Source organism: Bradysia coprophila, assembly GCF_014529535.1.
Source record: "Bradysia coprophila strain Holo2 chromosome X unlocalized genomic scaffold, BU_Bcop_v1 contig_130, whole genome shotgun sequence".
Taxonomy (NCBI): Eukaryota; Metazoa; Arthropoda; class Insecta; order Diptera; family Sciaridae; genus Bradysia; species Bradysia coprophila.
This window is the reverse complement of record NW_023503296.1, coordinates 1,390,127-1,417,638: the sequence shown is the minus strand read 5'-3', so window position 1 is coordinate 1,417,638 and position 27,512 is coordinate 1,390,127. Positions and strand designations below refer to the sequence as shown.

The window sequence follows — 27,512 nt, the reverse complement described above, 5'->3', positions numbered from 1 at the left end:
ATGTTCACAGTGTTCACAGTTGTTCATTCATTAGTACAATATTTGTGGTTCGTTTGATGCAATGTATTTTTGCGGTGTTACAATTTCGTTCATGTGGAATATATGGTCAAAATGCCCCGTCCAGTCTAATTTATATCATTCATCCGTTGCAATCTTCGTCCCATTTTAGTTTTTTTTTTTTTTGATAAAAAGAGACATTTTATTTTTATTAATTTCTTTACCTTAATTGCTTGGCTTTGCAACATCCCACAACGGTTTTTGCTATAATAAATAGTTTGCAAGATATGGATCTTGATATCATTGGAGTGCAAAATTTAAGTGTACTTCCATGCGGGTTTAACAAGTCATCTCTTAAGCTACTTCTCAATGGGACCGATAAGAAATAACCTAAACGGAAATACCAATAAATCTTTCATCAATTAGGCCGAACTGCAGTCAATAACAATTAAATTTATATTATTATAAAAAAAAACATCATCAGAGAACGCCCCGTGGACCAGCAACAAATAATCACACATAACGAGTGTATCCTCCATGAACAAAAAGAAGAGGAAAAAACGAAACTCACACACATACTGCAATTAAGAGAAAAAAATAATTACACAAAATAAAATTGCAAGCTTCAAAAAATTAAAAAAGATTTTTTTTTTATATATAAAATAACTCACGCAACTTCAATTATATTATGTTGTTTTCCTTACAAGTGCTCTAAGCATTGCCATCATACTTGTAATAATGTAAGTATTATGTACGTAACGTTACATAAAAACATAAAATATAAATTTTTTTAAGAAGAAAAAAAAATCTTTTCTTTGAGGCATATTTATCCATTGTGGCTATAAACATTTTGACTTTTTGTTATAAGACCATTTTCCTTCCAGCTTTTTTTTCTGTTGCTTATGATCACGACTTTTTTACCTTTATGCAAAAGCGTAATTACTTTTGAATGCATTACGTTTATCACTCAGTTGATTGAGAGCCAAACCGATTATATTATATCCTTTAGGATGATGGTTTGAAATGATCGTGTTCGTTTTCGGTGGATCTCTGCTTCTTTCAAAAAACACGGGGAAAGAATTTAAATGTTCTTCCTATGTAAGTCCTTTTACCACCGTAGTCATTGGATTAGAGGGTAACACAATCTTTTAAAACAAACTATGAGATAAGCATTTTCCCACCGGGATATTGCCGAAAATATTGGTAGTACCTGAACATGAGAATCTTTCAGGCGTGAATTGTAAAAAGGGAATTTAATTACTGCATTGTTTGAAACTCTATTATAAACATTTCTCCTACCCCATGCGGAATTTGACCATAACATCTCAATTTGCCCTATGCGAATATGATCCATTACATGTAGACTATTTTTGGTTTATTTTTTTTCCCCTATGTGGAAACCAACTTTTGCATGGGGCACTGGGGCAGATAGTAAGTCTGAATACATTGGATTTTGATACACATTTTATTACTTCGGAAACCACGCAAACTCACTCCAACGTTTCTGAGCAACTTGTTTCGGCACCTGTTTTTCGAAAAGTGTAGTTGTATAGCTCACCTTCGGCTTGGATAGACAAAATCTACAATTGTCGAAGTCTGATGCTCAAAAACACATTTGTGAGTTTGCTTATATCACAAAATAGTTACCTCATGTAATGAATTACTTTCGCAGCATCCAATGCCACCTACTGTTCTTTCGACATTATTTTCGCGAGCCGAAGACTATCGTCCACCACAGGAAATCAATTGACAGAGGGCGAAGAGCTTTGGATTTTGTAACCCACGTGATTGTGTGGCTCATTAGGATCGTGACTTTATTCAATGTCTTCAAGAAGACGAGGTCCTGAGGGGTAGATAAACGTGGAAAATCCTTTATAAACTAAAAAAATACTTAGAAAATCTTTTAATCGGTGGAATTTCTTGAAAATCCGGCAATAATGGTTAGCCATTATCCTCTTTTAAAATCAAAGAAAAACCTCAGAAAATTATTGAAAATTCTCAGACAATTTTCTTTTGGAAAATCCTTTGTCAACGAATTTTACAAATATCAGCTCTTGCGGGGCTCAACCATTCCATCAACGTCGAGATCAACGCGTAGAAATAAGATGACAATACCTACTTGTTCAGTTTTTCAGCGCTGTGGATATTTAGGTGCCGTTGTTATTAGTACGATATAATTACACAGTCTTATCATTTACTCCATCTACTATAAAAATCATACACTCCCGCTATGGAACTCGTCGGGTATTCTATGTGAATATTTCGACGCAGCATAATTTTTAAATGAATTATCTCAATGTAATATGATAAATCCCGATGCTAATAGTCAAAATAGCTTTCAATGTTATACAAATTTGTTGATCAAATTGCAAATAATTCCCAAAACTCCCATGAAAAGAGCAACAAAAGTTTGGCTGGGTGTGCATCAGAGATGTTATAGTAAATAAATTTGTTGTTCAGATACAGTTGTTTGCTATAAAACTAGAGGCTGACGAAAAAAAAGTTACTAAATTGTAGGACGAATGTAATCGCTGCACTGGGACCCCTGATTCAATTCACGTAATGAAGCAAAAATGCCACAAGATATCCGTCATCAATAAAATGTAATCTTATATCGACAACAATAATACGATTCTGCTGAAATTTACACTTCACTTTCAAAATTGTCTAACGCAAATGTATACGCAAAATATACTGAATGTACGCGATTTTTTTTCGGTTCAATTTCCATGCTAACAAAAAAAATATGTGTAGCGATATTGCGTATATGAATCTGCAAGGACACTGTTAAAAAATAACAAGTTTTCGGTTCAAGTCAAGAAATAGCATGCCATAAAAAATATACATTTTCATTTCCAAGTACATTGTGCGTGGACATAGTTTTGCATATTCAACAGCGCGTTTGATTGATTGATTACTGACTTTTGTCACCAATACGGGAAAAAAACACACGTAACCACTAAAAGATATTGTGGATAAAATAATGTTGAAATTGCAAAGTTAATGTGTTTGCTCTGTGGCGAACAATAAAAAAAAATTAAAACAGACACAGCACAGACCAATATTTTTTACTTTTTGTAATATAAAACATAAGAAGAGGCCCGTAAGAATGGGGTAAAGAATATAGCTAGTGTTGTCCATAAAAGTCATGTATCTTGAAACTACACTGCAAAATTAGGTTTTCACAAAATTTCGTTAACATTCACAAGTTTCGAAAATTTCTCAAAATTTTGTTAATCTTCACTATATATATAGTGACTATATAAACAGCTATATTTTACAATTATATAAATGAACATTTTACAGCTAAATATACCGCTCAGTAGTTGTGTACTGTACACCCATGTATAGCTCAAAATGTCTTCCCTCTTGATAGCAACTCCGTAAGTATCATTTTTACTCCCTTGTCACAAAAAAAAACAATATGGCAGCTTGCGGCCATTTTGCTAGGTAACATTTTCGAATACATTTTCGATCATACCTTGTTATTAGTTTGTTTTTGAAAAAAGTGGCTTCATCGTTTGGTGCAACAACATATAAAGTTTCGACAGCCACCAGAATTGTCAAGATTGATATAGTCTTAAAAGTTCAAAAAATATCACAAAGACCACAAATTTTAGGATTTTGAGTTTTCACGGAGTACACTGCATCAATGTGGACAATTCCAGTGGCCACTTTTATTTAAAATAATTCGAATAAAAAGTTATCATCAAAAATGTATTTCATAGGGGGTCGGAGTGTAGACTGCTCTTAATGATCATCGAATCAAATTGATTCGAGCGAGAGCCCTAACTTCCGATCAGCCGACTAATACCAATCAGCAGCTTTTACTATATAAGTTACCGGTCTAAAAAAAATGAAGTTGCATTCGTTACCATATAATTTTGATTTGATCATTGCCCAATCGGTTAAGCCAAAAAATTTGAATGCCAAAGAAACAAGGCACAAAAAAGAAGCTTAAACGTAAAATCAATCACCGAATCAGATTCCTCAAATCGTTTGTAATATGAAAATCATTTCAAAATATGCCGCATTTAACTGGCGTAAAATTCTTCGATATTACATATACCAGAAACTGTCCATAATTGGATGATATCATTACATTCCCTTTCGAATGATTTTATCAACACCTTATTCTTATTTAATTTCAATATTTTTTTTTTTGTTTGGAGTGTGTATGTGAGTTTATGCAAGTATCAAGGCGTTTGAAATTACTGTGCGTGAAACAAAGTAATGCAATGTTGCTGGCCGACTACAAACAGAGAGATTGCTTGATATTCCCTTTGTTATTCAATTTTATCATTTGGTTAAATCAAGAAATGCGTGTTTTTATTGATATAGTGCAAGTAATTTTATTACAAACATTTTATTTTATGTGCTTATCTCCACTCACTGCTTGTGCACAACTTATATATATATATATATATCGATATATATCTTTATAATGTGCAGTAGGATATAATGTACGACGAAAATATTTATTTATTTATTTTTATAAAAGGTGTGATTCAGTGAAGTAGCTACAGGTTAAACGGTTTACAGGTTTTATTCTCAAGATAAATTATTTTTTTTTGTTTTGTTTCGTTTTACATATAAATATAAAACTTCTCAGTTTTTATGTTTATCTTTTTAATGTTCAACCACGACTCAGAATATTACAGTAGGTATAAATTGCGTAGATTGAATAAGATTGACTTTTTTTCCGTTCAGCTGACAGCCATATTTTTGATTGACTTTATTTCGTTTCAGCACGAACCGTTCTGTACCAACTTTAGAATGCCATCTCTATGTAATAAAAATTTAACTTCAGACTAGTTTCGTTCTTTTTTCTTATTTCATTGACTGAAAGTCAGTCGGGGTCTTACGGATGAAAATCAATCGAAAATGTCCGTCACAAAATGTTCACTATAGATCATTTTCAAGGACGTTTGGTTTCAGGGAAAGTAGAGCTTACGGAAGCATATAAACGTTTCAACTTCTCATAATTCGTCGTAAATGCTTGCAAACTCCAATAAGACCCTATTTTCCCTGAAATAACACGCAATTACCTTTCTAATGACACCCTACACGACCATGTACGTTTCCTGTACCTCGAAGTTGTGGATGAATGTGAAACCCAATAAGACCCTATTTGCCCCGGAAGTACATGCAATAGACCGTGTGAAGTATAAATAATTTATTTTTAAATGATTTAGATTATTATTCTGTAGAACAAAAGTGTAGACAGAATATCTGAAAAATGTATGCTTGATTTTATATCTCACTTTAAAAGATGTAATTTGAATGAAATTAAAGGGATATGCGAACCATTCTAATTCATTCTAATTGGATTCTTACTAAGATTCTAATAAGTGGGATGGCATCGGGATGGCAACAATATTTTTCAATAATTTCTATTAAAAAAATTAAATATTTTTTTCAATGGTTTTCATAGTAAATCTTCATTTTATTGAAATATGAAACTTTTTTCTCAAAATCGCACACGGTCTATTACCTTTCTAATGACACCCCACACGACTCTGTACGGCTCGTGAAACTGGAGAAATTTGTGTAAGAAATGTGCAGGTTTTCGGTTTTTAATGACCTCTTACCAGCCACACAAGCTTCGAAGAATTTTTTTGAAAGTGTTTTTGGCTTCTGGGGTCGAATACCTTACTGGGCACATATAAAAAATTCCAATAGAAAATGCGTCCGATGTCGGTCTTCTGTTTTTCAGAAGAATCCCTCTGAATGTATGACTAAAAACCTTGAATAATGAAAATGTTGGTACACTTCTCAATTCCTTAATATCACGCTAACTTGAGTACTTCACAACGGATTTTAAAGAACTTTAATTGACCAGGAATGAAATTCTTGAGGTTAAGTTCAAAGATGGGCTCCAAAGGATTGGTGATCTTAGAGATCCCAAATAAATTTTTGTCTCGTCTTTGTATGATACGACAACTTGAGTAATACGCCATCCTTCCAGCGCATTTTAGCATAGTTCAATTGTATATTCTGAAAATTCGTTTTGAGTAAACTCAAAAGAATGAGAAATTGATGATGATGCAGTACCATTTCCTGATATTTTGTAACAATTGCAAAAATCTATCGCGAAAATCAACAGTCAAGGGACCTGACCCACCCGAAAGGTGTGGCCTAGTATATATGGCAAAGATGGATCATTTGTATGAAAGTGAGAGACGTTTTATTACAATTGTTTTTAACGAATAAACACCAGTTTTATCGTTGTTTCCAGACAATCACAAGTTGATGTATTGTGTTAAAATTTAATTTGAAATTTGAATGCAGAAAAAAGAATTTATAAATTGCAACGTGCATTTCATTTCAAATCTTTGACTCAATGTCTCAAGTTCCCTTTGGTAGAGTTCCGTAGCCAGCAGAGTTTTCTTTTCAACTTGAAATTTCAATAAAAAATGTTTTTTTTTTTCAATTAAAGCGAGAAGTGGCTTTAAATTCTCTTATTTAACATCTTAACGCTAATCATGATCTGATCAGCGAAACGAATAAACACTTTTTTTTACAATTATTATGGGATTGTAAATTCTGAACTCAGTAATCTCTATCGCTCACTCAGGGATGGCATCAAATTGTCTATTTCGTCGTCCATAACTATCTTAGGATAAAACCGTGACGCATTTGTATATAGCTTCGGGTAACGTATTAAATTGATTATACCAGAATAAAAGTATGCGACGCGAACGTAGGAAAAGATGAATGCGTAACGACTGACTAACTAACTAGCAAAATGATTTTCTGGTTTACAGCAAAAAAAAAGTTTTTTGTTTTGTTTTAGTCGGTATGTATAAGTATAATAAACCCGCAGGGATATTATCCAGGCTCGTGAAATTATTTCCATTTAATCGAACTCATCCATAATCAGTTTATAAAATTAAATTATCAATAAATTTGTGCGACGTGAAACATAAGGTATAAAAATTCAAGTTTTATTAAAACGTAAATGTCTGTAATTACTCCAATCAATATATACTCGGTGAAACAGCTACAACATATTTAAAATTGTATACCTTGATGTTGACTAGCAACTATTCTTTTCCACCTTTGCCCATATATCGAGTAATGAGGCAAAATAAATAACTAAAATGAAAAATATAAATAACTTCGTTATGATACAAACTGCACATAAAGCATCGTTTATTGCATTTTCTGTGTGATGATAGAAAATAAAAGTGCTCAATTTGTGAAAAAGAAGAGAAAATAAAAATCGTGGTGCTATCAATGCTTGGGCTCAGCAAAAGTGAAGAACTGAAACAAAACAGTTCTACATTCTACATCAATTTAGTTTTTATCTGGTGCACCCTCCCTCCGGTCATGAAATTACACCAAATCCATGTTTAAATATATGTTTTTCAGCTCATTGAAAATCAATAAAAATCAAGCTTGTTGTATAATTAACATCTATATAAACAGTCAGACTCGTTTTCCTTTCAAGTTTGCACCGATTTACGGAAAAAAAAGTTCTATCAAAACGACCATTAGCAAAATTTATATAAAAATCCGTACGAATGGAGATGTTTAAAAAAAATGAAAAAAAAAGTTCTAAAACCCTCGGATATTTAATTAGGGGTGTTCGTGTGGTTGGTAGCCCAGCAACCAAACTCGTCAACAGTTGTAAAATGAATAAAATACACAATTGTGACCAATTAGGTTAAAAAAAATTATTTTTCCCTCAGAAAGTTTTAAGATTTTCAAACGCAGAAAATAACTTTTTATCACCGAGCTTAACCACAACCACTTGTTAAGCCATTACCATATTGCAAGAAAAGTTTAGTACGGTTTTCCAAGTCTTCTTGGATTTGAAACAGAAATTCTGACAGACATTTATAACACATCCATATAATACAAACACAGATAAATTGGAGCCATTTAAACTGAAGATAATTAATTTTAAACGAAAAAAAAAACGTTTGCATTCGATCTCTGTGTAATTAGTTAATACAATTATCATCATTAACTGCTATTATCGCGAGTCCAATCGATTATTTTGCAACCAGTGGTTATATCTTTGCAATAAAAAATATAAAAGAAAAAATGATGGAGAAATATCTCTTGTTATATTTGGCAGATGCACCGTTATCACATTCCGTAAATTTCATTGTCGTGAAGTTTCAGGATCGTAGTGATATTACAATACAGTTGTAAACTTATGCACCAAGTTTTGAAATGTTGATTTTTTCAGAAGTGCATCGCTCGCAAGAAAAATTTAAAATTTCAAAACTTGGTGCACTCGGTTCTGTAATCCGAGTATCAATAGACAAAAAAATAGTTAAAAAAATATGCCTCTATGGCAGGGCTTATTTTAAGGCCAGTTCATGTCGTCTTACATATTTGGGATATATGCGACCATGAACTGGCCTTAAGGAATTTAATTTCCAAAAATTTCCAAAATTTCACAAATTTCACAAAAATTCTTAAAATTTCCAAATTTTGTTTTCTGTTAGATCTCATTCCGAAGTAATCAGTTAAGCTCAAAGACATGAAAAACAACTAAAAAGGCTGTAAAAACAACATTTACGATGCAATCTGTTGTGTTTTTAGATGAAATGACGAAAAGTGATGGAAAATTTTTAGAATTTTTGGAAATTTAATTTTCCTAAAATAGGCCCTGTCAATGGAAAGCACTCCATACAGTGGTTTCTTTTAGTTCGGGACATATTTGAGATTTTAAGAGTTCCAAAAGTCATCGATCTTACATTTGCTCACTCAAATGAGTTACAAAATAATTCGTATTGTGACACTTGGTTGCAGAGAAAAAAAATGATATCGAATATGCAACAGGTGCTCTGTGGGTACCTAGCTGAATCAGTATCGGAATTTCTGTTTATATTAATTTACCTGGCCTTGTTCGTCTGTTGCGGAGTTATTAAATGACTGCTAACACTTTGTGAATTCGCATAAAAGTGAAATTCCACTTAACACCGAAAGCTGAGGGTGATTTTTAATTAATTCTTGATATGCCTCAGCGTGTAGTAATTACACAATTCTAGTTAAATTCAAAAATGTACGAATAAAAAAGTGTCTGAAAGCAATTATGTTTTTAAGATTGAGAGCAGTTAAAGATCGAAACGAAAAGGAATTCTTTTCTTTACTCAAGTTTGAGGTTTTTGTTTCGAATTGTTCTTTTGTGGGTTCAGTTCACTAAAGTTTCAAAAGTAGTCCATTTGCTCCGAATGCTGATGGTAATTAAGTTTGACTTAATCTGAAGGATTGAAGACACATCATTATTACATGTTGTGTTTTCCCAGCATTCCCATCAAAATGGTAAACCTTACTTTCAAGAACGTTTGTAAATCTCAACTTTCAATTTTTGTTTCTTTCGCTTTTCCTTCTCCAATCAATATATTTTCCTATCGGTTTCAGAAAAAATCACAATTTCCCATTCCAAATGCCTTTTAAGTTCTGTCGAAATTTCCACTATTGTAACACTCGTTCCAACAATCAACACACCGACTGTCGGATCGGCATGGCTGTCCGGAGCATGGGAGAAGTAATTAAATATCCATAGCAAATTGAGCGGACAAGCTTGAAAGACTAATAGTTTTTTTAATCATTGACATTAAGTGCGATGTGGTCACAGAATAATTTTCAACAAAACTCGTTCTCCTTTTTACTCCAATTCATCTCTTTGTCAAAGTGTTTATCGTACATTAACATTTACAGTGCAATTGGATCGCAATCGGATTAAAGGATGACTATGGTTATATGCTGGGAAGTATTTTTTTATCGTATTCTCATAACTTAACAAAATACAATTGAAAATGTTCAGTTAATTTTGTTAGTTCACAAACAGGTCCATAATTAAATGAGACATTTGATGTTTAAAATTGGAAATTGTAGAAAGTGTGTCTTAATATGGGCTAAATGAGCTCATTTCTCATTTCGTTTCTACTCTCACCGTCCCCTATAAACCTATCAAACTTTTATGTAGAAGGGAGGACAACAAACCTTGCCATAGTTTCTACTTTTTTCGATGTGAGCCAGAGCAAAACTGGCTCGAAAAAGCCCTTCGGTCAATGTATGAAGAAAAATTTTTAAAAGCAAAAAAAAACGAAAGCCCTTCGAACATCGCCCATAAAGCCTTGGAGGTAAAACTGAAGCTGGTAGGTATAGTGCAGGACTCATACGCTCATAGTTTTCGCTATTAGAAAGTTAATAATTAACACAACTGTCCTGCTCAGACTATCCTGATCATAATACGGTATCACTAAGACTAAAAACGAAATTTGTGTTGTTGAAATTTTCGAAAATAGGCCCTGGATCTCATACTCAAATGCTTTTACCTACCATGTCAAAAACATATAAATTTTTAGTTCGTCGGTTCCTCTTCGTTTAGATGGCCACAAACAACAATGGATAATAACAAAAAACAATTCTTCAATATCCCGTAACAACCCTCCTCCCAGCCGTGAACTTTCAATAAAAATGGGCAAACGTTATTATGTCCTTTTGTCCTATATGTCCTTATTATGTTGATTAGAAAAGTTACAATAGAAAAATTAACAATGAAGCACGTCAACACTACCTCCTCAGTTCAAAGTTTTCAAAGTATGGAAAGTCATCTATGTAGTAGTAGTAATTGTTGTTGTGCTTTTGAAATTCTATAAGTACAGTTTGACAATCTTTTGAAATTTCAAAGAAAACTACCTGAAATTCCTTGTAAATTTTCATAAATGCAAAATCGCATACTAGTAACGTTTAAACCCCATTTTTACGAGCCCCCATATACGTCGTCGTCTGAAGAACAGAGAACATTATGCGAAAGTTTGTCGAAATCTTTGAAACCCGATAGTATAACTTTGTATAATTTTTTTTTTTATTCTTCTTCCACTCCATTGTAGAGTATGCGAATCCGAAGAATTTCGTGTTGCTCTTTGATTTTTTGTTAGTAATGTGAGATTATATCACAACGAAAACGTTCGAAATTTACGACACAGTCAAAAGCATTTTGTATTCAAATTTTGTAAAATGCTGTAAAAAACCCCGTAATGTAACCGGCAGACGAACATTGAGAGGAATCTAACGCCTTCCGGGGAATAATTTCGTTTAAAATTACGATAAAATGCATTAAGACGGCAAAGTTTTCGGATTGATTTTGGGTTTTTTTTTGTTTGGAATCATAGTTGACATTTTGCAGCTTCAATTAACTTATACGAAGATAAGATCAACATTTAAATTTTTTAGGCAATTTTTTTCTATTTCGGTTTTATTTGAATTGACTTTTAATAGAACGTGTAAATGCCAAAAAAAATATTTATTTTTAATTTACAATAGATTGTGTATTGGCTGCAGGCGATACTTTTCTAAAATATAAATAATTTATTATTGAAATTACGGTGAAACATTTATAATGCTCAGAGGCGATAATGTAACATTATACTGACGGTCGTCAAACTAACGTTTTATTACAAAAAAAAAATTTATAAAAAAGATAATCGAAAATTAAAAGAAAAAGAAAAACGTTACATTCGTCATATAGCCACACATTATGTACGCACATCATTTTGGTGTCACGATATATGTACATTAAAATGCCATGACAGAGTAATACAAAAATCATTCTATATTTTCGTTCACATATATAATTTACGAACTTTTTTTTAAAGAGTATATATTTTTAGAGTACACATCTTTCGCATTATTTTAATAATGGTTATATATAAAAATAGGTATTCAGTATACCGTAAAAAAAACAAGGAGAAAAAACAGTACACACTCCAAGAGAGTAAAGCTTACGAAATTAAATTAAAAAATGGATCTTTTGAACCATATAAACGGTATAAGGGTATATACATATATGTATATAGTGTGTACTCTCGTGTACTAAGGTAGAAAAAAAGAAGAAGATACAAACAGTTTGGAGTGTACGAAATAAAAGTGGATTTTATGTACTTAATATTATAAACGCAACGAAAAAGAAAAGTAATTTTTTTTGTTATATATATATAGAACATATACTCAGTATATACATGCTTACGTTCTTTATATTTATATAGATATCCAAATACACATATATAATAACAATTATTTTACCTTTATTTCGTGCAAGAAGTCAGTTTCATCCAAGAGCACAATACGGACTGAAATTGTCCTCGAGGGCCGACAAAGGCAATTCATTTTGTTTTGTTCTATTCACTTGCCATCCATAACCATAACCACCTCCTCAAGCTTATTCTATTATGAAATATTTTTACTTTTTTTTTCTTCTTATAATAAATTTTTGTGCTTAAAAATCACAATAAACGCAGAAAAACAATTAATCAACATTATATTCACATAAAATTTAGTTTCTTTCTCTTTCACTCTTGTTTTTCGTTTTGTTGTTTTCTTAGAAATGCAAAAAAAAAAGAAATTGAAACCGAATTCACCGTTAAATAGCGCGGGCTTAGCTATTTATTTTCATATATCTTTTCATGTTATAAGTTTCAACCAAAAAAAAAGAAGAAGAAGAAATGCTCAGTGTGCAAAATGAACCAATTTTTTAAAAGTATTTCACTTCAGCCAAGAACAAAAATTTACCAAACAAAACACACATTAGGGTTTATTTTTAAAATATACTCGTTACATTTTCCATTTAACTTTGTTATTCAAATTTCTTTCTCTCTCTCTTTCGGTTTTTTTATTTTTATTTTATTTTACTTTTTCTGCATTCACTTCAAACACAATATAATGAACATGTCACAGAACTTTTCACCCCTAATTGAAAAACACTAATTACTTTCACTTCACGATTTTCCGTATTTCACGGTATTTTTCGTGTGGTTGCTATACCGGCTAGACGGTATAGAATTATTCTTAAACCATGTATAAAGGTGAAATCACATGCACAAAGCTGAAGAGATGTGGATTATATTTCGTATGGTGATACTACGTCGGATACAATGGAATCTGAAAACAAATAAATAGAAAATTGTATATTGAAAATAGAAAATGTTTTTTTTTTATTTTGCCGTCGGAAAGATGTGTTTGAGACAATGCAATAACCATGGGGGCAAGTGAGTTTTCCTTTTATTCTTCTCGCTTGTATAATATCAATAATACACAAAACATGTGAACAGGTGGGTGGTATATTAAACAGACTTCGATCGAGTCCATAGACTTGTATAATGTTTGTGTTATTACATTGATAGCAATTTAAATTTTTCTTATTAAAAAATTATTTTGCCTGAACAAAGTAATAAAATTCTTCTCGTACGTACATATCAAATAGCTACGTGCTGGATGGATATAGTGCGATCGATGTGTGATCGATTTACATAAAAAAAAGATTTTCTGCGACACTGTACAATGCTAAATTCAGAACATTTGAATGCAAAAAGATTTCAGGTAAATACAAAATAGAAATCTAGACCATAGGACATTTTATGCTGATGGAAATGTTGTAAAAAAAACCCATTTCATTTACCGAAACAAAACAAAAAAAATTGAAGCAAACAACGAGCATTGTTTTTTTTACCTAAAATATTGAACAAAAATTCTGTTACGTATATGAAAAAGGAAGTATTGATCACGTAAGAAACGTGATTCATGAATTATTTACGAGATTGAACTGAAAGAGGCAACAATGTGTTTTTTTTTCGCTGTGTAAACTCTTCGTATTTAAAAAAAAACTTGATGCACGGTAAGGCATAAGCGACGAGATGTTCTGGATATTTACCTTTACTTGTAAAACGTACACTTTAAAAAAATATATATGCAGATGATGGCAATAGCCGGCTATTCACATTTCATCGCAGACATTATATGACCGTAAAATATTAATGAAAATATTATAATTTATAATTATTATGACTCGTGTGTGCTGGGCGGTATTTGTGGAACATTCTTTTGTATTTCGTATGATTTCGTAACGTTGTTGCAAGCAAGCAAGGGCAAGGTGACGATAATATTTCTTCTTCTTTTTTACATATTCAAAAGAATTAGAAATTTTATCGATGAATAAAATTACTTTCGTTCGCTTAAAATGCAGATAATGTAAGTGATAATAAATCACTGAAACGATTTGTTGATTAAATTTGCTGGCATTTTATTGTTCTTTTATGAAGATTCGTCAGAATGAAATTACCCATTTTTACGTTCACTGGTGGAGCACTAATTTAAAGTTGTTTTTTGATAATTGGATGTGAGTTTTGATTATCTCCGAGAAAATGAATACCTGAATGGGAATATAAACCGAATGCAATTTGCTGCGTGGGGTTTCTTTTTAAATAAGATGTGTGGCCTGAACTTGAAATCACTTTTTTTGTGTTGATTGTCCAATCAAACCATTATGAGTACCAATAATACCAATAATACCAAATTATAACGCAGATCAGAGTAATGGTTCAGCATTGAACATTGATGTTCGAGCATACTAAAATAGACAGACAAACAGTTTTCCTGCAAAAAATCAACAAACTGGGTGCAAGTTCAAATTGAGCTGTTTCTGGCCGACGAACCATATACTGAAAAAGTTTTAAACAATCTGTCGGCTTTAAGATTGGTTGGCTCTTAGAGAGCATTATGAACGTATATTAAATGCATTTTTTTAAGGTATTAAATCTGACAATATTTCTATCACCGTTGCTATTGCTTTGATGTGACGTCATTATTATTATCCTGGGATTTTTAAAATGTTCGTTAAGCCGTTGCTGCGTTTACTTTTGAAATGTGTTTTCGCTGACGCAATAAAGTAATGTATTGCTACTGGAAGTTTTAAATCTCACAGAAACCACTCGATTCCCTCAGTATTAACGTTAGATTTAAAACCTAGCAGCAATAATAGACAGTTCACGCAAATGACATAGAATTTATAAGTCAACTTACAAACTGTAAATTATAAGTAACCTTCCAGAACTACTTGTATGAACATGTGACTTATAATTTCCAACTTATAAGTTGACTTATAAATTCTATGTCATTTGCTCAAACTCTCTAATATACAACAATGCTATCATTTAGTGTAGGAGTTATTGGAATTAACAAAATGTTCCGGCCAAACTTGATGCTTTAATTTAGATTCGTATAATAAAAGCCGCCCTTTGATCATAATAATATAAAGTTTATTGCGAACGACCTGTTAGTTTGAAGATCTAATACAAAAGAGACAGAGTACTCATTGCATGGCGTTCACAATGATGAAAACGTACAATCAGTGTTGTCCCATTGATAATCGGTGCAGAGTTTTCATCGCATAAGTAATTGTATTCCAACAGGAGTCAGCACACTGATAAAGAAGATTCTAAACCTAATGCTGAATATTGCACGATGAATTGAAAAAAAAGAAAAGTTTGCTCGAAACTCGAAATAGATTTTCAACTCTTCTTTTAACAGATTCTATATCCACTACAAATCTGTCTACAAATCATTTCGATTCTTTCTCTCGAATCGATGCTATTTGTTACCATGATGTTACTGCGATTATTTCAATGTCATTAGTTGTTCAGGTGATATGCACATTTGTGGTGGACTGTAATTGGTGGATAATTCCTATTGTCCATCAGTCAGTATTTCTGAATACACAGTTCGTGTGTCCTCATCATAATTCAATTGTAAATCATGATTATAATTCTCATATTATCATGAAATATTGTAACGTGTTGCATATATTGGTGTTGAACACGGGCAAATACGTTTCCATTCAGTGATTTTCTGATGACAACTATATGAGTAATGGATACCTTGATTGTTGCTGTTGTAAAATATCGACGACGGTTCTAGCCATGTGAAGAAAAGTAGGGAAGAAAAAAACAATAAAAATAATTCGCACTTATCCGCAGATGAAAAAGATTACTATCCAGATCAACATTAATCAAATATCCAGCCAACCGAACAAAAGAAATAGTTCTCAATATTCTCACAGCCAATGATGCATTATTCGAAACAAAGTCAAGCGCAAGGCATTCATGAAAAATTGTAATAAAATCCAAATTATAATAATGTAAAACCACAATTTATCACAAGTCATATCACGATAAATCAAATACATTAATACATGTAAATTTTACAAATATCTCCAACGGTTTTTGCTACAAACGCTTTTATAGATCGAGAGATTGAAGAATGTGAAATAATGACGATAACATTTTTCATTAATTTTTTTTTTTTTAAGCAAATATATCATATGCAGACAGTGCATTGATATTACATTAACAGGTACACAATTGAAATTTAATTGAAAATACCAGTTCATGGATGATGGTTTTTGGCTGTAAACCAGCCATGGGAAGTTTTCTGTGTAATACAGCAAAGAGCGTGTGCATTAAATTACAAACGGTTTTCAGTTTAAAGCTACATAGAGAGACGAAACAAAGAGCCATAGAGGAGGAAAATATTGTAAGGTATAAACTGTGTTTTATTACGAAGAAATTTATTCGATAAATAATATGCCGTCTGACTGGGAAGACATGCTATTTCGGTATATACACCTATATGTTTATGCACATGAGATACATTTCCATAGAAAATGAGATCAAAGAACATCAAAGTATAATTGACCTGACAAATTATTAAAATGAAAATGACTACAAATTTTCCGGTGCCTGCTGTGCCATATTATAACACGATTATTCTTGCAATATTTACAATAGAGTATTGTGGCTGCGGGCGCGATAATCCGAAATGAATAAATTTGGTATGACTTTTAAATGAAAATAAATTCTGTTTACCTTAAATTACCAGACGAGGGGGATGCTGAATCGTGCTTAAAAGGTGATTATGCCAACGAAAATGTAGAAGAAAAATCAACATTTTATCGTAAAGTGAATATCCATTTGTATTTTTAAGCACATCATTCATTTTGGTAGCATTCTCGTATACTATACAAATGCGCAGACACAATTTGGCTTTTAGGTGTCCATCAATATTCATATATACTCTTTGTAATATAGAACTATTATTGAAATCTATTACACTGTGATGTTCACAGTGAGAACAACCAACATCCAATTAGGAATTTTAATTTGCATAGCGGTGGTACTCAGAGTAGATATCGTTGATAGTATAATAATTGCACATTTGAGTTCTGTTTTCAAGCTGAGCGACGAATGATGGGAGAACCTCTAACTTAATAGAAAATTAATGAAGTAATCACATGGAATCGATTGATCACTTCGGGTAATCTCTCAACGTCTAGGACACCAATTTTTTTTGTTAAATAAAGTATAAAAGCAAAACAAAACAAATTTTTCGAGTAAAACTGCTGAAGACAGCTACATATAATGCATCATAGATTTTCCGCTAGAGCAAAGATAATGAAGAAAATTGTTATAATTTGCAGGGCAGGCTCTCGCTAGAATAGCATTTTGACCCCTTCAAAATTCAAAAACAGTAATAAACATCAGGGCCTATTTTACGGAAACATGTTTCTCAATTTTTTGAAAGTTTCCAAAATGTTTCTTAAAGTTTCTTAAGGAAACTTTTCTAGAAACTTTAAGAAACTTTGAGAAACTTTAAGAAACATTTCGGAAACTTTCAAAGGCTTGAGAAACATGTTTCCGTAAAATAGAACCTGATAACCATTAAGTGAAAAACTAGACTATGTTGTTCTCATAAGCATTAAAAATAGTAATTAGAGCACTGCGTCAAGTCCGCGCCACCTGTACATAACTAACTTCTATTTTTTTATATTTGAATTTTGGCAAACATATCTCTAACGACAAACGAAATGACATTGCAAATGTATTTTTCCGGTAATTTCGAAAAAGTTGATCATTTACGAACAGCAACGGTAAATGACCCTATTTTGAAGAGAGGATCAATTTACTTGTTAAATAAATAACAAACTGTACACATTGATGGAAGCGCCCTTTTCACCAAAATAATGTCATTTACCGTTGCTGAACCTTATTGCGCAAATAAACTACTTTTTCGGAAAGCACAGATGATGATGATGATGATGTGAGTGATTTGTTTGCCAACATTCAAATGTAAATACTGCGTGAGTGTGTTGGTGTGACGGAAAACATGTTTCTCTAAATAGTGTTGAAATATCGCTACTTCGTCGAATATTTCCAACGTCATTAAATTTTAGGAAAAATGTTGTTCCTAACTTATGCTGAAAGACTTTTTTAGCGAATTCAATTAGTGACTAGTGATGGAACAGTCACTTCCGCTGTATGTGCATTAACACACTCTCGCCTTTTACAGTTAAATATGTTTCAAAAATTTTGCGTCACAAGTGGCAGATGTTGAGGAAAGTACTGTTCTTTTTTATAAGTGTATAAAAGGACTTACGTCACACATCCACTTGTAAGTGGTTTTGGGCGACAGACCAATACCCACGTGGTGTGCTCTTTCCTCGTGCAGCACACTCGGTACACGTACACACCTTGTGTGTATTGGCCTATGTTGAAATCTACTGTTATACATGCAAGCGAGCGTTAATAGCATATTACGTCCGTGGTTCAGCATTTTGACGTTATAGACCGACAGATTGCTTGTAAATTATTGTTTTGGTTTGTGTGGATACTTCCATTGCCTTCGGCTCACACTTGTTAAAAGAACAAAGGAAGCAGGTACGTAAAGCAGTTTATCTGCGAAGTCTTTACTGTAGAGGGAAAAAATATCAAAATTACATTTTCTAAACACTGACATTAAAACATCAAATCTTGCCGAAAAGTTTTGTTTTCGATTTTTCATAAATTTTCTGAAAGATTGAGCAGGTATAAGTTGACATGAAAACGTATCGAATGGCCGTTGTGACGGCCATTACTTCTGACAAGAGGGAAAGGTAGAAAAAAAAAACATGTTTGTGTATCTAATTTGGAAACAAACAACTAAAATCATAAAAAGTCAAAAGATAAACAACATTTAATGATGAAAAATGAAAAATATACGGAAACATGAAAGAAAACAATTTCACCCGAGTTATCAGAACTTCGTTTTACCTTTACGTTCTCAAATTCATTCGTTGCTTTTACTCTTTGTATCAAGAACTGTTATTTTATAACAAGAGAGAGCGCGCGCACATTATTAATTAACTTCAAAGTTATACTTCGATATATACCCATCTATCTATCTCTATATATATATATATATATATATATATATATATATACTTATACTTATATTGTGTAGTATAAATATAATTTAGAGTATTTTATATAATATACATAAAATGTACGACGTGAGTATATAAATTACGACGATAAGTTAAATATGTATTCTTGTAAGTACGAATATTTCTTCTTCGATGAGAAGAAGGTATAGTATAGTAAGACAAGGTATAAGAATGTTGTGTAAATGATCAAATGAAACGGAAAAGAAGTACTGTTAATAACCGTAAATGAACTTATAAATAAAATACACAAAGAAAAAGAAATAAAATAAAAAAAAAAACAAAAGTTATATAAGATTTCTTTTACTATGCCTTTTATTTACGGTCCATATAAGTGTTTCGTTGTACATACGAATCATCGATAATACAATTAATGCACACATGGATTAGACATGTACATATAATATTATATTGATACGTAGGTATAAAACACCCATTATACGTAAAAAAAATAAATAAGAAGAACAACAAAAGCTCTTCCTCTTCCGTTGAGTAGAAATCAACAGCATTGACTGCTTTTCTTATAAAAATTAATGAATTTAATTGGGTTGAGAGCTGATTTGATTCGATTATACTTGTTAAGCTGACTTGAGCTGAAAGAATTAATTATTCGCAAAGAACGGTTTGCACGGAGCTTTGTTATGGTAATCAATTCTTTACGATAACAAAACATTGAATGCACGTTTAACCATTTTCTCTATTATTCTAGTCGAATAAATAAATAACGAGTTTCAGCAGCATATAGAAAAAGAAAAAAAAAAGAAATGTGTGTTTGTAAGTCAAAAAAACGAGTCAAAACATTCATCAAAATTTAGTTTTAAAATTTTCGTTTGAACGGACTATGCTGCTTCTGCAAAACATTTAGATCTGTTTTGATAAAACTATAAAATATAACCGTAGTCATGTTAAACACCATAATAAACAGCACAACATTTGCTAATGTGTTAATACGGTCGCCTTGCAACTACTCTCACCCAACTCATTTACTTAATAAAATTGAAAACTTATTGTTAATTAGTTTTTTTTACCGTCTCACCTGCTAATACTCTTTTAAATTTTATTTTCAGAGTTGCAGCTAGATGGCTTTGCAAGTGATGACACTATTCTCGGTGTCTCACACAGTGCTGCAGCGTCTGGGTAGAACATTTTATTCACAGCCGACTCCAGCGCAATTTAGATAGGAGTTGGTTTTAGTTGTTTTGCAGCTGGTCCACTCAGAAACAAAACTGCTTGATATGGTTTCACCATTATGCCATACTGCAGCTATTCCACCCCTCTGAACAAGTATAAGCTGTTCTGTTTGGATAAGGGACCAGCTGAAAAATAGCCTAAGCAAATTTCTAAACGTCACTGACTTCGACAGTATAGTTTTCTAAAATTTCCTGCTCTTATTCTTTGATTTGGGTCAATAAAGTCAGAAGCTAACCTTGACGGGCGTGCATTGCACACTGTAACTGATATTTTCTTTATTATTGTAATTACCTTATTGTGATTGAATTCACTAACTCACCGAAATTCAAATTCTACGTACTGCTCTATTATCCTACAATTCCATACTTGTACTGTAATAGAATTGTATAGCAGAGCGAGAACCCCACCCACTGATGTTATAGTTTATCTAATGTGTTTTGATAGTCCTCGATGGGATTTTTTATGGCTTTATTTAAGCGTTTTATGCGTAACTGAGTGTTTCGTATGTCTATTGAAAATACGAAAAGGCCGTTTTTCATCTCAAGTAGCAATTTTTCAACTGCAAGTTCGGTTCTCAACTGGAAATTGTCTTTTGTTAAGTGTTCGTTAAGTTGACGATGCTATCAGCGCACCTCTCAGATTTTACCGATTAATACACTATTTATATCTCAATAAAAGAGCAGCAAAAGTCGTTGGCAATCCAGTTTCCCGATTGAGCATCAACTTGATGATTACAACTATATTAAATAATTAAACATCTCATTATTTCAGATAAATTCTTTTATGATATAATGGGTAAATATCTCCATCCATTTACGTTTTATATGTGTACATTGACACAGTTATACTGGTCTGGGCATTATATATATTCGCTTATAATTGCTTGTAATGTGCAAACGATTTGTACTTAAACGAAGGCTAGTTACGAGAGAATCTTGTTCTTGAGCACTAAATAGTAATCGTTAGGTAAGCAACATAGCTCAATGGGCAACGAAAAATAAAATATGACATAGCAAAACACGAGGAAAACCATCCCAAACATAACCCATTCAACGACCTCATTTTACTGATTTTATTTATTATATAAAGTTTAATGTTTCCTTGTTTGTTTTGGCATTTCGACTAATGAGAAAAAGTTAGGACGAACGTGTGAAATTTTTTTATCACTTTCATGCGTTATTTGACCGCAAAATTTGTTGCCTGTTTACGTCCTTGAACGGGGACACATTTTTCAATGTGTCAATCAATCAATGTGTTTATCAATGTTTGTTTGTCTAAGCCCAGACAAGAAGTCTTAGAGACTTGAAACTGGACATACTGACTACTGAGAAGTAAGTAGTTAGGAAGAACACGCGATTTTTTCCGCTCATTTCCATGCGATATTTGACGCGCGGTTTTTTTTGTCTGTTTCATAACAGTTTTATGACGCGCGTGAAATTTTATTTTGGGAAAAATTCAATTTTTACGCGTGAAAATATTTTTGGATTACTTTTGTGACCTATGTTAGTTCAAAATCATTGCCATGTATTTATATCGATGTATGCTTACTTTTAAACTGATACTGTAAAAAGGCATGCTACTAATAATAAGCGAACTACCACGACATTCTCTCTATTCTCCCACGTATTATATATTCATGCATGTTGCTTGTATCGTAAGGTGCTTTTTGTATTAAACTTTATATTTATAAAACATTATTTCCGCATCAGAAAAGATTACGTCTTCTCCTAAAAGCTGAAGTGCTCCATATGCTATGATAACATTTGTTTCATTTGTGGGATCCTTCTTTGTGAACACAAGAGCCAGAAACATCGTTGGCAAAAAATGTGATAACAACAACATTTGAAGCAAAAGCAACAATGCAAACGAAAAAAGAAAGTTCTTTGTAATTTCTATAAGTAGCTTGGAAATTGCAGTAAGATCCGAAAGAATTTCATCTAAAAGCTGAAACTTGCAAAATTCAAGTGTGCTTCAGAAGTCGAAAATGCTTCCTTAATGGTATGTTAATTAAAGTTTTTGTTTCTAAAAAAAAAATAATAACGAAAATTTAGTGGCTCACATCAGTTCGTCTAAATTTCTCTTTCCCATCCAAGCATAAGAAAGCATTTAAGAACTCAATTGCTTTTTTTTTATTCAAAGGGAAGAGGGAGACAGCTTCAATGAAACCTTTTTGTGTACTTTTTTTAGTGTGCTTAAATTTGTATTTTTTTCATATATAACTCAGAAAACTGAAAATAAGATAATAAAGGGAATAAAACAAGTCCAACAAGTGAAGCAAAAGTCTCTTCAACAGAATATTAAATCAAATTTTCATGGAAATTTGGCTTTTAACGAAAAACTGATACGGATTTCTAAAGTTACTTGAGTTTACGTTAATGGTTGGAAAATCAGCAAAGTTTCTTATTCCAACTTTTTTTTTCTTCTGCTATATATCGTGTAATAACATCCAAATTGCCCAACCAACGTAATTTCAAGACTTGAAAGAAAATGAAGTCGGGCGAATTTTCATACATTTTTTAACAAAGGGATTGCTTTCTCAAAGTAACATTTAAAGTTCTTTTATCGTTTAACCATTTTTTTTCTACATCACAGGTAACAAGGAGTGTAGAAAAAGACAATAAGATGTACACAGTTTGCAGAGAACTTACTTTTATTTTAATGATGTGGGAGAAACGGTTGAGATGATAAAAATATAATGTTGATAGAGTAGAGTAATTAATTGTTTAATAATTGACCTCGGCTATCGATTACATTTAAATTACAACGCTCATAGAAGGTATGTGGTATGAGGTTTAACACACAAAAGAGTTCGAATGTGAACTTTTATTGAGTATAAGCTAGGTTCCAAGCATCTTTTTGGGTGTGTAGGAACGCTGCAACAACATCAAAATTTCATTTTTCTTATAATTCGCTTTAGCGACATGTCACTTTTTTGCATTTAACTATTCAATTCAAGCGAAGAGTTTTAGATATATCATTTTGGAGACATTGGTTTTAATGGTTACAAGTGCAATTATGAAAATAAAATATTTATCGCTCTGAAAATGTGTCTCAGAAGTATATAAATGCAAACCGACTTTACTGGAGCTGTGTATTATTATTAATCGTATGGTTTTTCGAATGCGTCGCATGTCCAGTACAGCGCCATCTATGGAGGACTAATGGGGATGTGTCAACGTTTTTTCCCATCAATTTCCTTGCTTGACAGTCTATCAAGTCGCCGTTGACATGCATTGTGTGCGATTGTATGCAGGAATGTCATATGTTTGTGACGTCAAATTTGAACATTTTTTCCTGATACATTTTCGTTGCTCCACAGCAACTACCCAATTTTTAGAAGCTTGGGTGGACTTAGGGACGTTGTACAATGTATTATTTGTATGGAGAAAAATTCCTACTTTTGTCAACACCGGGGATTGAACCCGAGCCTTCTCAGTGACAGTCCAGTGCGTTCACCACTGAATCAGTGGTGACACTGAACCGTCCGTCCCTGGGGCTGTTGTACTTTTCAAACACAAATTTTTTTTTTGATTTATCAAAAATCCTGTTGTAATTATCCCAATTTAACAACAACTCGCTCGAATTCTAAAGACAAGTTGAGTATAATGAAAAAAAAAAAAATTGATTTCATGGCCAAATAACCACCACCCAATAGCCACATGTTAAAATCAATTTAGCATGGAAAGCCATAAAATATCTGAACTGGAATTGAATCGTCTGAAAAATTGTTTGAAAAATGTTTTGATTCAGAAGTGGAAATTCTACCAGGGAATTTAATTAATTTTCCGAACGAGCAAAGACACAAGGTAAAGTACTAAGAACGAAAAATAGTTTTTTTTTTAAATGTGTAAGTACCGTTCCGGTAACGATCAAAGGTTTGAAAGGCAAAAAAAGAAACGATAAAGGAAAATAGTTATTTGAAAATACGGAAGTTATATTCCGTAAGAGCGTACAAGCACATTTGTTGGAACGTATATTTCACTAGTCAATAGGATCAATCATGTTAGTAAGCAAATACTGGTCTTCAATATGCGCAAGATACAAGGGCAGCGGTGAATTTTTCATTTTTTTTAGTCTGAAATGTATTTCGATATTTTTTTAGTAATTTCTTTCGTTCGCAAATGCACGTAAGTTTTGATTGTGTCCTTTGAGCCCCTGTGTTTGATCAATCGAGAATTGTATTTGTCCTTATTTTGATGATTACCATTACCCTTTTTGCCATTTTTGTTTTGTCTTTCCCGAATCGCTATAGTAACGCCTAATTTTAATTTTAATTTTAACTATGCCAAGTATCGTGTTTTTTTGCTAATTATCTTCCTGTGTATTGTCGTTAATGTGTTGTCACCCATATCAAATGTAAATATTGTTATCTTAAGCTTAATCGTAAGGACATTTGTATAAGGATTCATTTCCTTCTTGTTCCTTGCTTAATAAAATGAATTGAATTGAATTGAATTGAAATGTTCGCCACAGTAAAGAAAATAAATTTTGGAGGTATTGTTAGGTCAGGTTTCTAAAAATTTTGACGCCGGCCTGCCTTTTTTCTATAAGTTTTCTATACATTTTTAGTGCCAAAAATGAGTCATTGAATCCAATTACATTAAATGAATCACGAAATCCGACTGAAGATTGTTATTTTTGTTTATGAAATTGGCGACTTCTCGTCTGCCACATTTATACAATAAACAGCCTCGATGAAGCGTCATCGAGGCTGTTTATTATACAAGTTTGAAGTTTTTATCCATTTTCCTGAGTCCTAACGAGTTTGGGTCAAATGCACGGGATTACTTGTGGTCTTACTTATTTTCAAAAAAAAAAAATTTCTACAAATAAACGAAAACTAACATTCTCACGCCCAAACGTAGACCATGATTTACCAAAGTAGAGTGTGTCCAGAATATTGTACGATATTAAAGTTACGGTACATACTACACCCAATACAACCCATATACGCATGGAAGGACCCATATATATCAAATTGAGTACCAGAGCAACCAGAGCAAATGTTAAAGCTATAAAGTCAGATCGCATTTATTTGTATTTATTCAATGCTCTAAGGTATAAAAAAAACGTTGAAAAGCCGAAAAGCCTGACAACGTTTAATATGAAAGTAGAAATTTTAAGTAAATGAAAGCAGGAAGAACCGACGACTACATACATGCCGAAGATAAATATGTTTTCCTTTTGATATTCTCAAGTGAAAATTTTCTAGGAATTCCTTTTTCATTTCACTGCTCTTCCCACATTTATCCACACACACACGTCTTTCTCCATTCTTATCGCAGATTTTTGTTGTTTTTGTTGTTTTTTTTGTGAGTGATGTATTACTGATGTTGTTATACACACATAAAACGAAGAGGAGATATTAAATTTCTTCAGATTTTTGATCCACATCTTCTTTAAACTTTCTAACCAGATTTCACGCCTTGTGTTTATAACCGCATTTTCTTTATCATGCTTTGCATGGGTATAATATATTTACGTCTCATACATTTTTGTATACACATGAACCGTCAACTCTTTCAAAATAAAAAAGAAGAGCCGAACCAAAAGAAATGTATAAAGAAAGAACTTCTTCAAAAATAATTTTCAGTGACTTTTAGTTATTTTCGATGAAACTGATTATATCTTTGTACCATTTCTTGTTCGCTTCAAAAGACGACATATGTACACAAAGGCGACAGAAATTGTGGTTTCGGTACATATTCTATCATCCAATGTCTTCGGCTAAAACACATATAGTTTATGTATCCCATCTATATAACAAACATCTAAAAAGTACTTTACCAAGTGCAAGGAAAAGACAAAATAGAACGATTATGTACAACGGAAAAGAGAGTAAAAAACAATATTTAACAAAAAAAAAAACTTTGTAAGAAAAGTTGAACGAACTTAAGCCACCGCGCTATGGCACTATGGTGAAGGTATTATGACATTATCTTCTCTCGCGCGGTAAATGAACTAAAAAGAAACAGCTCGCATAGGTTTTTCATTTTCGTATATATGTAGGTATTATACATATGGAAGAAATTCGAACTAATGCTCAGTGCGAAAATTAATAATGCCATTCCCCATTGTTGAAACGAAAATTTAATTTATTTCACTTCATTTCGGTAAAAAAAAAAAATCTTCAGATTATACAGTCGCATACAGTGGAGTTCCAAATGCTAAACTATCTTGACGGTGCGACTATACGTGCATTGTTCGGTTTATGTTCTCGGAAAGATGGGTATGTAAATAAGGAAAGGTGAGAAAATATTTTGAGTCTAGAGTCTAGAATTCTTTATTGTGTGAATGTTCTCATTGAGGTAATTTTATTTATTTTATTATATTTTTCATTATTTCTGTTGGGTTTTTTTCTTCTTCACTTTGTTGTTGTGTTTATATTGTGCAAATATGCATTTTTATTCAAGTGTATTGTGCTGCGCTAATCATTAACGACAGTACATCATCGAAATGTTTTTATTATTTTTGATTCATTTCTTACGTGGGATAATATACAGTGCCGTGTATAAAACGTGTTCTTCTTTTTTTTTGTTAACCTGAAGTCAACCTGGTCCTTGACCTTTTTGATAAATAAATGTACATCGGAAGAAAGGTGACGTACAATCATAAATGGAAATGAAATGCATTGCGCAAGAAAGAGTTAATAGAACATTTTCACTTCGAGTTTTCTTGAGCTCGTTACATTTTAGACTCGTCGTTTATTTAGTTTTGCAAAAAGATTTTTTTTTTAGTTTTCTATATTCAACGTTGTGACACTTTTATGACATTTACGTTCAGACAAAACTAATTGGCATAAACGTTAACATGATATGAACGGATGTAAAACGTTTCAACATATCGCAACGGGTATGACTGGAGCAGATTGTATGGATTCGATGAAAAAAAAATGCTGAGGGTAAAAAGATGAACCAGTTATACCAGACACTGCCATCGAAAATCAATGTCTTGGATAATATTTCTTGTACAGATAGCATAGTGTATGACTTTGATGTTTTAATTGCATTTCTAGAAGTTTTCGATGAAAGTCTGATAAGTCCTGACACTTTATTCAGCAACAGGAATGAAATATTCAGCTGCAACTGATTTCCTTAACTCACGTAAACTAGTACATTGCTAATGAAAAAAAATTAGCTGTAATATACTTTTCGCTTATGTATGCTTGAGTAAAAACGAAGCCTCAAGGGTATTCGGTCGAAAACAGAAGTTTCGCCGAGAATTTTGTGTGTTACGTTGCTTTGCTAGATTAATGTGGAACTTATTGCGG

General features: G+C 32.3%; 1 protein-coding gene across 1 annotated transcript in view; it reads right to left on the bottom strand.

Moving 5' to 3' along the window:
* The window catches only part of LOC119067877 (band 4.1-like protein 4), an 84,920-nt gene that overhangs the window by 42,616 nt on the left and 14,792 nt on the right, over positions 1-27,512 (bottom strand). Inside the window, exons 2-3 of the mRNA XM_037171146.1 lie at positions 12,535-12,903; positions 12,049-12,240 (exon numbers count right to left, since the gene is read on the bottom strand). Of these exons, the coding sequence (XP_037027041.1) occupies positions 12,049-12,132 (84 nt within the window). The 5' untranslated portion in view covers positions 12,133-12,240; positions 12,535-12,903. The remainder of the gene's footprint in view (positions 1-12,048; positions 12,241-12,534; positions 12,904-27,512) is intronic.